The sequence below is a fragment of the Colias croceus genome, chromosome 8 (assembly GCF_905220415.1).
Source record: "Colias croceus chromosome 8, ilColCroc2.1".
Taxonomy (NCBI): Eukaryota; Metazoa; Arthropoda; class Insecta; order Lepidoptera; family Pieridae; genus Colias; species Colias croceus.
This window is the reverse complement of record NC_059544.1, coordinates 4,582,105-4,598,263: the sequence shown is the minus strand read 5'-3', so window position 1 is coordinate 4,598,263 and position 16,159 is coordinate 4,582,105. Positions and strand designations below refer to the sequence as shown.

General features: G+C 31.5%; 2 protein-coding genes across 2 annotated transcripts in view; one reads left to right on the top strand and one right to left on the bottom strand.

The window, feature by feature from the left end:
• Positions 1–307: 307 nt before the first annotated feature.
• On the top strand, positions 308–8,349 carry LOC123693652 (limbic system-associated membrane protein-like). Its single transcript, XM_045638837.1, has 10 exons — positions 308–406; positions 540–676; positions 977–1,178; positions 2,375–2,506; positions 2,831–3,013; positions 3,923–3,983; positions 4,832–5,087; positions 5,350–5,428; positions 6,648–6,770; positions 8,062–8,349. The coding sequence occupies exons 1-10, from the start codon at positions 361–363 to the stop codon at positions 8,319–8,321; spliced, it is 1,479 nt and encodes a 492-aa protein (XP_045494793.1). The 5' UTR covers positions 308–360; the 3' UTR covers positions 8,322–8,349.
• Positions 8,350–8,644: 295 nt separating this feature from the next.
• Positions 8,645–16,159, bottom strand: part of LOC123693759 (hemicentin-2-like) — an 85,264-nt gene continuing 77,749 nt past the window's right edge. The window contains exons 3-11 of the mRNA XM_045638965.1: positions 15,848–16,052; positions 14,802–14,933; positions 13,843–13,998; positions 13,321–13,405; positions 12,746–12,845; positions 12,208–12,366; positions 11,588–11,705; positions 11,137–11,229; positions 8,645–10,626 (exon numbers count right to left, since the gene is read on the bottom strand). Of these exons, the coding sequence (XP_045494921.1) occupies positions 10,436–10,626; positions 11,137–11,229; positions 11,588–11,705; positions 12,208–12,366; positions 12,746–12,845; positions 13,321–13,405; positions 13,843–13,998; positions 14,802–14,933; positions 15,848–16,052 (1,239 nt within the window). The 3' untranslated portion in view covers positions 8,645–10,435. The remainder of the gene's footprint in view (positions 10,627–11,136; positions 11,230–11,587; positions 11,706–12,207; positions 12,367–12,745; positions 12,846–13,320; positions 13,406–13,842; positions 13,999–14,801; positions 14,934–15,847; positions 16,053–16,159) is intronic.

Below are 16,159 nucleotides of genomic sequence, written 5' to 3'. Positions count from 1 at the left end.
ACAGGCGTGCATTTTTATTCAATTTGTCATTTCAGATATCAGTGCGAAATATCCTGATCTACACGTGAAATGGTATCCACAATTTCATTCACATTGTATCTTCATTTAATTCATGTACTTACTGAATAATACTTCCACTAGATCCGCACATAATCATGACCTTTTTAATTTCACCTAAGTGTCATTTCCTGAACGAGCATCAGCTACATTTGCACAACACATAATAATAATTAATGTTAATTGTTACAATTAATACATTTTCACGTCGGAAACTCCTGTCCCACATTTCCAGCATTACATTTCGACAGTTTATCCCAATATGAAGTGTGTGTAAAATAAAATAAAAAAAAATACTAAAAAATGAAGATAGTTTTTGCATACATTTTTGTATATATAAGCCACAATGGTAACTGTTATATTATTTATGTGTTATTTTTATTGATTTAAATTTTAGAAATTTATTGTCAAATTTAAATATGAGTTATCCGTGTTGTGGAATATCTTATTTTTCTCTTATTACAATAAATGTTAAATTTCAGTTATCGGCCTAAAAACAACGTATAAAGGATTCAACACATTATCTATAGAGCCGATAGACTATGGTGTTGACAAACATTATTTCAATGCGGGTATTCGTAAATCAATAATTTGTAAAGGCGGTGATAAAAACGATAAGGTAAGTGAACTTTATTATATTTGTCTTCTTAAATAGATAAAAGAGGGATAAGGGATGGGGAAGAATAATAATTAGTATTCACCTAATTGGCTAAGTACATGTATAAATTCCATGCCTCCATACCATATGAATCAGTTTTTTTCACCACATTATATTTAGTTAAGTTAAAGTTAGATAAGTTAGCAAAAAGTAACTAAACGAATAAATTTATATGCTCCGCGGCGCACGGAATAATACAGATAAAAAAAATAATACAGATAAAAATGTATGCAAATAATACAGATATAAAAAAATGAACAGGTGGAGTGGGTAAATCCTTCTGGAAGCGTGGTGCCTCGAGTCGCGACGGACAGAGTGTTTGTCCAGGAACACTTTGTTCCTTCGTACAGAGCTCGTATTCCTGCTGCTGTGCTCGTCTTCAGCCATCTGGCTGTGGAAGATAGTGGCGTGTGGCAGTGCCGGACTGAACGGAGGAGTAAAGAGGTTTCGCTTTGTGTTTTAGGTAATTATTCATGAAAGCGCAATAGTGATTTTTATACTGACATTACTGACTAATCGTAAAACGACCTGATATAAAAATTAGACCCGCCCCATACAAGGTGATATAAGCTTGATATAGGAAATTCAACTCAGTTAAGATTTTTAGATTGAAAAAATTAATGAAAATTTATTCACATGTTTCAAGTTTTTCACAACAGAAAGCTAACAATATTAATGATATAATATGGTTTTCAATTTTCATGTACCATATTTTGAGATGTGTGATAGTTTATATAAGTCATTATCATAGCTAAATATATTTTGCCAGACCGCTAAATATGTTATTGCAAATTATTGTATGTTGGTATGTTCTGTCAATTAAAAAAAGAAGAAGTTAAAGACAACTTAAAGAAATAACCACATTTTATAAATGTTAATTCAGTTATTATCTGGTTTGTTTTTGAAGAACTGCGCCACTTTTAGTTCTCCGTGTGATAAACGGAGGTTTATAAAAGCGTGGAATGAGATTCTATTACGAAATTTAACACCACTTTTTTAATATTACGTAATATCCATTCTTTGTTTACAATCTACCTACTACAAATTTAAAATATTTTTTTATACTTAAGTAACTAAAATATTATAAAATGCTTATTACGTATTGCTCTAAAAATAATAAAATTAAGTTCAAGTACGTTCAAGTTGAACTACGCATACATTAATTTAGAGGTAAATAATAAAGGATAGCAATAATAATAAAAAGCTAAGGCAGGGGAGCGCATAAAATCATTGATCTCGTATGTGTGCATAAAATAATTGAAAAAAGTATGAAAAAAAATCTGAGTTTGAAAGATTTTTTACGGAAAGGATAGATTTTTTTTTTAATTAATTTTAATTATAGTCACATGAACATGGATGCTATGATCACAGATTACTAAATAGTAACTACCCTTGGCCAGCTGTATAAGATTCTTTTTGTTTAAGTTTGAAACATTGATGGAATTTCAATAACTAGCTGAAAAATGTAGTAAAACAAGACGGGGGGTACTTTAATTTATTTAGGTTCTTAAAGTTTGAGTGAGATAATTAGTGTGTGCGTGTGCGTGCGTGGGTGTGCGTGCGCTTGTTTGAGGGTGAATATAAAGAAGAAACCAAAGAATGAAATATAATGATTAGTAGGTATAATATTATATTATCTGTGATATAATATTGTTTCAGATCCAGTAGAATTTGTAGACACTCCAACTGAGGTGACGGTGGATCTTGGGCGGTCAATCACGTTGACCTGTCAGGCTCATGGGGAACCGGAGCCTTCACTGGTATGGTACCGAAATGGAGATGTTATTGTAGGTAAATATTTTTTTGATAACATATTTTTATATGATCCATTCTGAATTTCTGAACTGTTTTGGTGAGAGCATCTACTGTACTGTACTTATTTAAGTTGCGAGTAGCATATTATTTTGATCTTCGTCATGCTCATGCTTATTGAAAACCAGGTGTTTTAAATGAATTCCGATCCTTTTATAATTAAAGATATAAATAAGATTTTCCTTAGTATATCTTCATTTCTGTCTTCAATTAATTTTTTTAGAGAAATCCTAGAAATAAATTTCCATTTGTAAAATATAAACAGTATACCTATTGTTTATTTAAATGGTACTTTTATTTCAGACGACACAACAAAGTTCATGATATCAACGAAGTACAATAGCCAAGGGTTTGAAGGTCTTCTTACTATCAGATCATTAGAAAGAGAAGACAGTGGGATCTATGGCTGTGAAGCGATACAATCAAGTCATCATGATGAAGAGTGTTCTGCGAGCAGTAGCATTAATATTACATTAAATATAAATTGTGCGTATTATTTTTTATTGCTATAAGGGCCGATTTTTCAATGCTTGGATAAAACTTATTCGTCGAATAATGTATAAAACTACCATTTTAAAAACGTATTCTAAAGCCCGTATTTGACAGTTTACGTGACATTTTAATATTATTGTGTAATACTTTATTGGACGGATAAGTTTTATCCAAGCATTGAAAAATCGGCCCTTAAAAATAAAACGTAGCGTAGGTAGATGATATTTTTAATTACTGATTAATATTAATATTTTAAATAACCAAATTAGAACGTATATTCTAATGTGGTTCTAATATTTAGTATATGTGCAAGCTGTGAATTAGTTACAAACAAAAATTATTATTTACTTTTCATTATAAATCAATATAAATAAAAATAAAATGTTATATTTTTAAAAATATAAATAATTTTAATATAACGCCATCTATATGCATACTTTCAAACCATTAATATAATGCATAATATGTAATAAGCAGGTATTTTAGTGTATGTGTTGAAGTATAGATGGCGCAATAATCAATTTCTCTGTATATGTGTGATATATATATTATATATTATATGCGCGTATGTGTGATGCATACAGTACACTGTATTTAATCAGCGTGCATATTGTTTAATTAAATAACACCTAATTATATGCCCACTAATGATATAAATTAATTGGGTTCACGTTAATAACATATCCATTGAATTTACAAATCGATACCTAGTTTGTCAATAAATTTTGTGAACTCATTTTAAACTTTAAAATTTAAATGTACCTAAATATGTTTTTAATTTGAAGTAAATGATTAAAATTCATATTTTTCACTCTGTTAATATTTTTTCTATGAATATCATGTACGAGATTTCAGCACTGTTTTCAAGACATAAGTAGTGCAAATTCAAAACTTTTGTTTCAGACGCCCCTATCTTCACAAACGGCAATGACACGAGCGTGGTATTCGTCAAAGACAACGAAAAGTATGTTCCTCTCGTGATCCTTTACAGAAAGTGGAATAATGAAGTTTCTCGTTTCTGTAAAGGCTTACATTATCCTAAATGAGTAGGACCTAAATTACTGAGCTAAGAATTAAGATGTATATAGTTTATGTGTAGTCTTTGGTTAGGTGTTTTTGTGTGCTTTAAAATTAATACCTACGTTTATTTTTGTTTTTATAATTAATATACTTTGAGAATCTTTGAGAATATATCGCACGATATTCTAAACTTTTCGAAATTGCTCTACATTCATAATTACCCCTGTGCTCTTTATTTTTATTTACAGCATTCATTTTCAATGACATCATACCTAAAAATATGGATTAGTTTACAATTAAAATGTATGAATATCATTCATACCATTTTATATTATTAGTTTTACATAAGTTGCCTAAACTTTGTTTTTTCCACGGTTGGAAGATTGAATTACCTATTTATCCTTCTTCTTATCCCTACTTTATGTAATAAATTCGAAAGTTATTAAGTTATTCAATGCTTTTTCAAGCAAAAACTACTAAACTAATCTGACTATTCGATATATCTTACGTTATTGTGTGACTACTTACAATTGCTAGGAATATATTTTTAAATAAAATATTACGTAATTTTCCTTTCAATGTGGAATGTTTATTTTGAAATAAAAGACAAAAACGGATTTAAAAAATATTTTTTTGTTACTTTATTTTTTTTCGAACACTTTACAACAAGGGTGGCCACAAGAAGAATAGAATGATAATAAATAATCGTGTTTAAAGTCTGTTAAAAAGTCTTTCACTTAAAATGTATGGATAACACTGATAACACACATCAAACACTTTTTATATTTTCAGTGTGGAGCTAGTCTGTTCAGTGGATGCTTTTCCCGAACCAACATACAGATGGTTCAAAGAGCTTGGTGATGTTTTATCAGAATTGCCTCAAAGCGAAATACACGTGGAAGATGATAAAACAAAATCGCACATATCTTTAAATGCAAATGAATCTTTATTTGGTCAGCGGTTTAGATGTCGAGCGACAAATCAGTTTGGGACTGTGGATAAAGTGTTTGCGATTCAGAGATTGGAGGAACCTGATGCGCCTACTGAGGTTAGAAACAATTAGTTAATATGTACTTACCTAGTTTAAGTGTAGATAAATTTTGTATGTCATGTCTGAGAATTTGAACGAAAAAAATTGGGAATACAGTTTAATACGTTAAATTTAAATTAGGTAAGTCAAATTAATCTCTACCATATTATAATAAGTACCATTTTAGCAGATGTTTTATTAAAAATTTTTAAGTCTTTAATCGAAAGAAGGATATTTTTTTTTAAATGAATATTCGGTAACAGAACAGCTTTGTTTTCAGGTTACTGTAAATAACTTTACTCACAATTCAGTACAACTTGCTATTATTTGGGAGGAAGAAGCGTTTTATCAAGTCGGTGGTATGTATGTGGTGGTATTTATAGTACCTATTTTTTATTCGAAAATGGTACTTAATTGGGCTGTTCAGTGTTCATGTTTCATTCGTATCTAATGTAAAAGATAAATGATTTTAAATAGTAGTGTGACGCGTTTTTGTAAAGTGTCAATAATACAAAAGTAGGTACTTAAAGTAGGAGCTGAAAGCAAATTGAACGACGATAATAGCCGCGTACTGACTGAGCGAGCAGTCTCGTGAGACAGCCGCGTGAGGCAAATCCACGGTCGGTCAAGACGAGCCTCGCCCGAGGAGAACCCACGCGCTGCCTCCCATATATATGGCGAATATAGACTTCTTTGGGATGAGTTATTTCCTGATTATAGTGTGACTGTGTGTGTACTTGTGATCGTTCGAGACGTTCGAGTAATGGCTCAGCCTCGCTCTGGCTCGGCAACGGCGCCGGCGGCAGCCTCATCATATTTACAGACCGAGGCTGCCTCGCACGGCAAACGTTGCGAAGCAAACGTCCGAGGCAGCCTCACGAGGGTGCTCGCTCAGTCAGTACGCGGCTATTGATAATATCGACTACGATAATTTCTAATTCAGTATAGTTAAATGTCTAATGTAATTAAAAAACTCCTACAAACTCGATACGATACAATAAGATTTCCATTCAACTCCTACTTAGTAACTTTGTGTAATTTTGAGCAAGTAAAGATTAAAGTTCACTCACAGGTAATTTCTACTCGTTAAAGACATCTCGACTATATTAGATTTAACAATAACTCAGTATCAGTATAAAACGATCAACTTACATTACTTACTTTCTTTCAAGTTACTAACTTACTTACTTTCAAGTTTTCTATACCTACATAGATATACCTATTTATTTCGTAGATAATAAATTGCCAAATATATTATCTGTAGTATTTCCTATTAACTACCGTTTTAATTAATTGATGGTATGTTGTTTAGCGTTGCGGGGTACCATAATTATTAATTATACTATGGGTATGCGTTTAACATTATTAGCCAAATTATTGGTGGACTAGTCTTCGGTGCTCTGAGCTTTTTTTATGTCTTCATAGAGGACAACTCGTACTTCTACAGTAATTTATTAACCACTTTAACATGAAGCCCTCTATAGTTATAATAAGACATTTCTGTGTTTAATAGTTTTAGATGTAATAATTTTGTTTAATAATTTAGATTTAATATTGCAAAAATTTGTATCATTTTAGGTGCTGAAATTCAATACATGAAAGCAGAAAAGACAAAGAAAAAAGCCTCATTGGATTGGCGGAAGGCCAAATCAGTCCAATTAAGTTTAGACGAATTCGATTCTATAGAGAGTGAAATAGGAGGTATTTTGTTTTTATCAATAGTTATCACATAGACTTTAAGCAAATTTTTATAAGTATGAATTCTCCACAAAAACACGATGTATCCTTTAAGCTATCCTGTGCGTGTTGAATTTATGAGCCTATTCGTGTAATACAGGTTGAGAGAATTACACCAATTTTTAATCAAAGATTTCCTATAAATTTCGGTTTATTATCAGTTTATTGATACCCCTTATTTCGAATCCATACTATATCTATATGAGATCTATATGAGATCGTAAAAGATAGCCCATAAAATTCATGCTAGAATATATTATACACGAAGTGGCAAACCCATCGAGTTATTTTTATATTTTAATATTAGTATGGACGAATGTACAGAATTCGTTATGACAATTTTATTACGTACTCATCATTCATATTTGATAATAACACGCAAAAGCAATCCTTTTCACCTATTTTTAAATTAATTCAAATTTCATCAAAGCTTTTGCGGCAATTGAATTAGGTTACCTATACATTCAGTAACTAATTTTAGTTGTTTAAAACTTATTAGTTCAGGATACAATCGCCCATTTTTGCAAGTGACTACTATCAAGCTGATTTTCCGTTTGTAGCTTTATTTTGATGAGACAACGAATAATTTCGTGTACGAAACTCTCGATTGTGGTAGCTAACAGAGATAACAAGGATAAAATTTTTTGATTTGTTGGTTCTCAAATATTTATTACGCAATTTGTAGGACAATATGTCTGTTGAATTATATAAACATAAACTAAGTGAAAACAAAAAAATCAGCTTGTTAGTAATCATTTATGATGACCTCGTTATCGATACACTTTGGAAAGGGGGACTCTTTGAACCAACCATAGATTTTGTAGGACAAATATTTTTTCGAATAATTTAGGTAATTATCTTGAGATTGAACCAAAAAAAAATTCAGTTAGTAATAAATATTTGAGAACCATCAAATCAAAAAATTTTATCCTTGTTATCTCTGTTAGCTACCACAATCGAGAGTTTCGTACACGAAATTATTGGGCGTCTCATCAAAATAAAGCTACAAACGGAAAATCAGCTTGATAGTAGTCACTTGCAAAAATGGGCGATGTATCCTGAACTATATCTTTTTGGAGCACATAATAATTTAGTTGCTGATTCTGAAAAAGATTGGAGGTTACTTTGCACAGATTTGGTTTTGAAATGTTAGAGGAATTTTTAAATCCTTCTAAAATTTTTGTTTTAACTGGCTACAAACAAACGAACAATCCCATTACTCCTTACAATATACATATTAAGCTCTACCTTTCAGGTGCCCTCATAACCCTACCAAATTTAGAAGTAACAACTGCCTACTGGATCCGAGTGCGCGCGACAAACGAAGCTGGCTGGTCGTCCTGGTCGTCCCCACTCAAAGCAGTAACAGATGATGAACCAGAGGATACTCCAGCAGCTCCTTCTAGCATTCGTTCACCAACGCATGATACTGAGGCACGTTTCTATGGGCTGTTGTTCGCGGGAGGCGTGCTGGTTGTAGCTTTCGGCTCTATGTTTGTTGTGCGGCTTGTGTAGTCTTGGGAAATATATTTTTGTGAAGTAATGCGTGTTTTATTTTGTGTGAGTTCACCTTCTATTATAGACATCTTTGCATATAAAATAAACTACTAATATAAACTGATTTATCAATGAAGTTATGTTAACTGGAATATTGTAGCTAACATAAAATTATTATTAGATAAAATTTTTGAAATTCGTAGAAAAGATAAATATTTTTAGGCATATTATTTTATCTTACTTATATTTAAAGAAAGTTAACATCATCTTTATATCCTTATAATTCCTGAATCAAACCCTCAAAGGTAAAGTTAAAGGGGAGAATAAAAGAAAACAACATATTTATTTTTATAAACCACCTTTATTTCGGCATCCTGTGTTACATTTGCAACAAACAATGTTGAGTGACAAATCAAATCAGGCGACAGGACCATGATCACAAAGCTAGAAATTTATTTACATAAAGACAGATCACAACATTTTCCTAACGCTACTAAAATTACAATGTCATGGATTCCATACAACACGGTGCTTCACAAGCATTAATTATATAAATACCTATGAGCGTTATATATTTAAAAAGTTCCATAATAAAGGGAAGAGAGGAAAATATCCAAAGGGTATAGGAAATTCAGTCTTCCTGTGTAAACAGTAAATATAATTGAAAATCCTACCAATAGGTAAGCTAAATTGACGGACGTTTGACTCAAATATCAACCAAATTTAATTAACTCCTCGTTTGATGATAATTTAAATTGTTTTCTTTGCAAGTGGACACTAATAATTAGAAATTAAAATAAGAGTACAATCTTTGGTATTAAAACATACGTAAGTCTATTTCCAGTAAAAGGTAATAGATAAACAACTTAACATTCTAACGTCTTTATTTAACTAAGGAATCCCTAAATAAATATTATAAATATATATAATATATAAAATTTCTCCGCAGCTTAGCCAAACATGTCTTAAATATCTATAATAAATAAATACAGTATTCGATTAAACATAGTTCATATTTTTATAGAAATTATTTACAGAGCAAATAAAAAACTATAAGCATCTAAAGATAGATATTATTTCTATTTAATACGTTGATATATTTGAATGATTGTATTTAATACAATGTAAGGAATTTCTACTGTTTCTAATTAATTACCAAACTTTGTTAGGCATTAGGTACGTTTGAACAAATCTGAAAGTATAATTAAATATATTAATAAAATTAAATAAACCTACTATAGCTATAGTTCTAAAGCTTATTGTCTTTTTAGGTAAACAGTATTTTGAAGATTATAAAGTGACTCAATTTAATATCCCTATAAAACGTTTAATGAAAGAGCATATAAAACAATTATTATTAAAAGTGAGTAATAATTGGACGCAATATTTCAAAAATGTTAGCAAACCTGACAATCTTGCTTGTTCGTTATTAAGAGGTAGCGCGCACGAGCCACTTTGTCTCCGCAACTATTTTGTCTCTCCCACCCATGGGCTAGTATGAAAGTGCGCGCACGTAGCGACGCAACTCCCCATACAAATATTATTGATGGGAGAGACAAAATAGTTGCGGAGACAAAAGTTGCTCTTGCGCGCTAGCTCTAAGACGTCATAATAATTACAAATCGTTATTTCTGTTTAGAAAATGTGTGTTTTCCGTACAGGTCTACAGTATACTCAAAGAAATCTTAGCATTTGCATTAATATTAAATGTATCAAACTATCAAATAATCATTTACACCATAGAGATTAATTAAGATTAAACTCAGATTAAGAAAGCAATAAATAGGCATCAAGCAATTCACAAATACGACGGAAAGAAATCTACACTAAGTTATAATCACTCCTGAAGACGCATCGCAAATCCTGAACTGGTTGATTACATTAAACCTTATTCTAATAAACTATTAATTAATATTGGAATTTATAATTGCAGTCGAAGATAGCTTACGATTACATGTGATAAATGGGGACAATAATTTAGTTAACACCAACAAGTTTTTACACCAATGAACACTTACACATATTGCATAACAGACAATATAATATTCAAATTAAAAATCTATCTAGCTAATATTAACAGGGAAAAGGAGTCTTTTTACAATAAATAATTCGAAACCAAATAAGTGGTTGTTTTAATAAACAATAGGGTAAACGGAGCAAATTACTAAAATGAGGATAAATGAAAGAGTAAGTTGGGAAGCTAGATCGGTGGTGGGGTTGGGGGTCACTTCAACCCAGTCGGAGAATCCCGCGGCGTTGCGTGTGCGCACTCTCACGTGGTACGTGGTGCTGTTCTGTAGCGGGCCCACCGTGAATAATGTACCTGTTGAGATTCGAATGACAATAATTTTTTTAAAGGATAACATAATATGAAATAACTTAGTGTGTAAGAAATGTTTTGACTATATTATAACAAAGTATAGCCTGTAGGGTAGGTATATAATATTTATGAAACTTTTAATGAGATCTTTGTAATTTTTTTGTTTGGTCACAAAATTGTGAATTAAAGGTGTAGTTTTTGCTACCATCTTAACATTTCAGTAAAACATTTAAACTCTAATTTTGACGAATATTATAAAGTTTACAAGATTTTGATACAAATAAATTAAAATAATTAAGTATTTATTTTCATTATATATGAGTATGTAAGGCATGATAATGAAATTTCAATTGAAAGAGTAAGCAACTTTGTTACTACAATACCCATTGTTCACACAAGAACTTTCTTTTGAAAAGAAAATAATGCGGAAACCTGTAATAAAGTGATTAAATTCTCGATACTTTAATTATATCTTTTGAAAGTAATTTAAATATATTTTTGGAATACACTTACTGTTGTATTCCTTAATGTCTACCAGAAATTCGTTAGCAGCATCCCAGTCAGGCAGGAATCCTTCTTGCACGGGTACGAGCGCGAAAGAATAACCTGAAATTTGTTTAAGTGTGTTTATAGAATATACTGCCTATGGTTTTGCTGGCGTTGTACCTGTATTTAAAATATCCTATATGCTAATATATATTATTATCTAGTGCATGTCTCATATTTCATACAAATACAACCAGAGTATGAAACATTTGTCAAACCCTGAAAATCTTTTACGTAGCTGTACGTAGGCAAATGAAATTTCAATTTCCTATTTAAAGCTAATATTCTATTATAGAATTAAGAGCATTTCCCATTTTCTTTAGTTTAAGAGCAGTTGTAGCATATAACGTAGCAACGTTATATGTCTTTTTCTGCTATGATTATTGGTACATAGAATCAATAGAATTGACAAATTTACCAAGCACAGTAAGATTGGTGGGGTCTTCCGACATATCCTCTTCAGCCGTCGCCATGTTACAAGTGGAGCAAGTTATGTTGAACGTTAGCTCACTTGTCGATGTACCAGCTAATTGTATCTGGAAGATAAAAACACATTCTTCTTATTATTATTGCCATAAGCTAAATGTAGGTTAAAGCTTAAAGCTTTATAAAGCTATTTTTTTTCAAAAAGATTGTAATTTCGAGTGGTGGTCTCATCAAAACCATAGTATTTATTATATACAATATATTATTTAAATTCAAATTATGTGTGTTATGTTAGAACATTATCGACATTCATTGTATTCCAAACGATTTGTAATTACTCAAAGCCAATTCACGTTTTTCTACACGCTAAAAATTTAAGGTACCTACACATTGGTATTCGACAAAAAAAAAATTGGTTGCGTGTAGTGTCGGTCACAGAGCAAGTAATATAGGGTGTCGGTTTACTGACGATAGTTGAACGTGACTACGGCCGATTGTGCTTCAAGCCACATGGAACGCCTCAGAGCGAGGTAACGCCGCATGAGTCATGTTTTTTCAGCGTGCAGCCGGTTCTATCGAATTATAAGACGTTGTCACGTCAAAAAAACTTACAAAATCAGGCGGGTTCGGCTTATTCCCGAGAGACACGTGGTAGATGATAGAGACGTGTCCCTTGCTGTTATTGGCCGAACACTTGTATTCTCCCAGCGCACTCTCGTCGAACGTCCTCAGTACGAACACAGAGCTATTGCCGTCTTCTGGTGTCAAGACCTTGGAAAATAATTATGTTAGTTTATAAGACGATTCGCTATTTAAAAATAAGGAAAAATGTCAATGAAAATCCTCGAAAGTTATACAACTGATTAATTATTCAAGAACTGGTAAAAATATTGTTATGATTTGTTGCACTTGTCCCTGCTTAGTTGCGGATAACGATATATATTTGTGTGTTTTCGAACATTTAATGTTCAACCTGAGTAGAGCCTAGCAGCTTTTATCATTATATTTTAATGTCATGTCCATGACCACTTGACGTAAGTAATAAAAAATTTAATTACTACTATCTATTAGGTAGTGACAACGGAGTTATCGATGTACCTCTATAACCAATACAAGCACTTAAATAGAGACAGAAATTTAAAGCAATTACCGTTTCAGTATCCTGCAATTCTTCATCATAGCCGTTTTGCCGTCTGTACCAGCGGAATGTAGGTGGTGGGTTGGCAATAACCGTGCACGTAATATTCTTACTGTTGGAATATATATAATTTATTTTAAATAACTATTTTCATGCGTAAAAGCTTCATCTCTAAGTGAAATGGGAGAACTGTGAAAGTAATTCAATAGTCGATCTTATTTTTAGACAAGCTCGTAATTAGCTAACAGCGACTGCTCAAGACTTTGCTATTCTTAAGCTCCACCGAGAAATTAAACCAAGTTTATTCAGTTTTATCCCATAGGTTAAATATAAAATAAGTTTCATGAATTAACTAATATTATATTAAAGATTAGAAAAAATACAACTCTATTAGGTACGTTAAGATGATCCTGAGTTGTTAAAAATTTTTGGAAATTATCTTCCAAATTTACTCGACGCTGATCTTCTAAAGATTGTAAAACAGTTTACTCAATTAATCTTTACTCAGGACAACAACTTTATGAGGAAATTTCTTTTAAAACAATGTGAAGCCCAATTAAGCTTTTCATTATGACATTGTTACTCACGTTTCGTTCATAATAGCGTAAACCTCTTCTGTCTTGTATTTCGAGTAGGACACTTCATTGTTTTCGTCCACTAGAAAAGGCTTATCTAAAAATATAAACGTATCATTATTGTGAATGTTCAGGAAATTCTACACAACTTAGATTAAAGGTGGGCCGGGCTTACTTGGCCTGATTTTTTTGGTAGGATGTTGAATTTTTCATTGCTTAAACTGACTCACATTTTCTAGCTTAACTGTAGAGATGTCGAGTTTAGTAATCTAAGACCCTTTGATCCATCGTATAATCTATCTTAATTAATCTTACATCATTTTCAAGCAATACAATTACTATTTCATGTTTCGGATGTAAAACTTGCCTTAAGAAGTTGAATAATAAGTCTATCAATCCACTAGTCCCCGTAATCCAGTTCAGAAAAACATAGCCATTTATCGGAATTCTAATCTAGCAGTCGACATAAAGAGAAATAGCTGAGGATATTCGAACCGCGAGAAACTTAAGGTTTATAAAGAATCCAATACTTACGGTTAACAATTAATTGCACTCTCCTGTCAGAGAAATGAGACAATGCTTTCTGTGTTACCCTGCAGACGTACTCGTTGGTGTCTCTGTGGGTTAAGCTCTTGATTTCAAGCTGATAATTATCGCCTTTCATTTTAAGTATGTATTTCTTGTGATCATCTGGAAGAGATTTTAATTAATAACTTCATTATTTTATTTAATTGGTAGAACTCAGGACTACCTTTGTTACTTCGAGTTTTATACAAAAAATATGTTGCTTTGATACATATTATTATAAATCTCGTGTCACAATGTTTGTCCGCAATGGACTCCTAAACCACTTAACCGATCATAATAAAATTCGTACACCATGTGCAGTTCAATCCAACTTGAGAGTTAGGATAGTTTAAATCTCAAATCGTTTTAGAGAAAGATTATTCAATAGATGATTTCATTGTGTAAAATATGATAACCAATTTCAATTGCAAGTATTAAGTAGAATAATTAAGGTACTATATCTATAAATAAATAAATAAATAAAAATATCTTTTTTTCACAACCACAATTACTAAATATACTTGATTTGAACTCGATTTTTATGCACTCTGAAACTGCTTATGTACTGTTACTCAACTCTTACATTAAAATAATTTTATCGTAGGTATGATAAAACTGCAGACACGACTCCTTTTACGTGAAAAATAATAAAATGTATCGTATTCATCATGTATATGTAGGTATAAATCTCGTGTCACAATGTTTGTCCTCAATGGATTCCCAAACCACTTAACCGATCATAATAAAATTCGTACACCATGTGCAGTTCGATCCAACTTGAGAGATAGGATAGTTTAAATCTCAAATCGTTTTAGAGTAAGGGGGCGAAGCCGCGGGCGGTAAGCTAGTTGGTCATTATTATTGTGGACATACCTTTTCTATTTATCTAAGAAAACATTGCGAAAATACAAGATAAATTTACTTACTGGAAATTGGATCATTCTCAAGATACCACTGGATGATGGGAGCGGGGTAACCTTTCGCAACACAATCTAATTTCACAGATTTTCCTTCTTCCCCTTCGATTGTCTCGTATTTGTTTGAGATTACAGCTTTAACTATAAAAAAGGAATAATAAGTAACATATACGATTTTAAAGTTTGTATTAGAATTTGAAATTTTAATGTATAGCAATGTACAAGTTTTCAATTATTTTAGTTTATCCATTTATGTGAGCTTTCCAGAACTAGAGTTTTTTATCAAATTTGGTAGAGCTATTTTAATCGATAGCTTTGAGATAACATTTAACTAATTATGATAAGGACGTCAGAACTTAAATACTAACGTGCATCGTAGATACAAATAATAAACTTTTACTTCGAAGAGTCTAATTAGAGAGTAGAAGCGACCACTTGTTTTATTTATTTATAAATAATTTGTATTATGACTTAAATACTCGAAGAAAGTTCTGGAATATTAATTAGTTCTTCCTAGAAATAATCTACGACGTAAAGGAATGATTTAATGAGTAACTTTGTTACAATTTGTATATTACGAGGGAAGGGATGAAACAATTTTGAATTAGGGCATAATTCAGCAAAGTAATTTTATTAGTGCCTTTTAGAAAGGTAAGGATTTTAGTTTATTTTACATTGCACATAGATTAAATAAATTATTATTATATATATTATATATATTATTATATATATTATATACAGTACAATTACAGTGTGGCTTAAGTTTCTTTTATTTATAAGGACTATGCTTGCATTGTCTGTTGTATCCTACAAGTTTAATGTAGGATCTTCTAGATTTATGCTTAGTTTGTTTTACTATTTTTTCAAACACAACTGAACTAGGCACGGGTTTGTTTTCGACACTGTCTTTCCGACACTTTATCGTTCGAGTGTATTTATGTATAAAATTACAAGAATCTTACTGGCTAACAAAAAACCAGTTACTAAATACAAGCATTATTATGTAATTTTTCAGGATATGCGAAAAATTATAATATTTAATCAGAAATACATACCACCAACAGTAATTTCAATAGATTCATTCAAAGAGCCTGCTCTGCAAGTCCAGTTGCCACTATCTTCGATCATGGCATCTTGTATGATGAGAGCCACAAGGCTACTCGCTAGTGTGTCGTTTTTAGATCTCTCAACATATACCCGTGTGTTCTTTGATGACCGACCTTCTACTACTGTGTCTTTTGGAGAGATCCAGTCGATCATCTGTGAAGGATATGTTGATTAGAGTAATTAATTTGATAACTATTGTATGCCTTAAAATCAAAGTATCAATATTTTTACTGAATTCTAGGGTCTATTCTTCAAACTAG

Bases quoted from the DNA above. Each gene is read 5' to 3' on its own strand.
- LOC123693652 (XM_045638837.1), top strand. From the start codon at position 361: ATGAAGATAGTTTTTGCATACATTTTTGTATATATAAGCCACAATG. The intron at 1,179-2,374 runs GTAATTATTCAT...ATATTGTTTCAG, and splicing joins GGTTTCGCTTTGTGTTTTAG to ATCCAGTAGAATTTGTAGAC. The intron at 5,088-5,349 runs GTTAGAAACAAT...CTTTGTTTTCAG, and splicing joins AACCTGATGCGCCTACTGAG to GTTACTGTAAATAACTTTAC.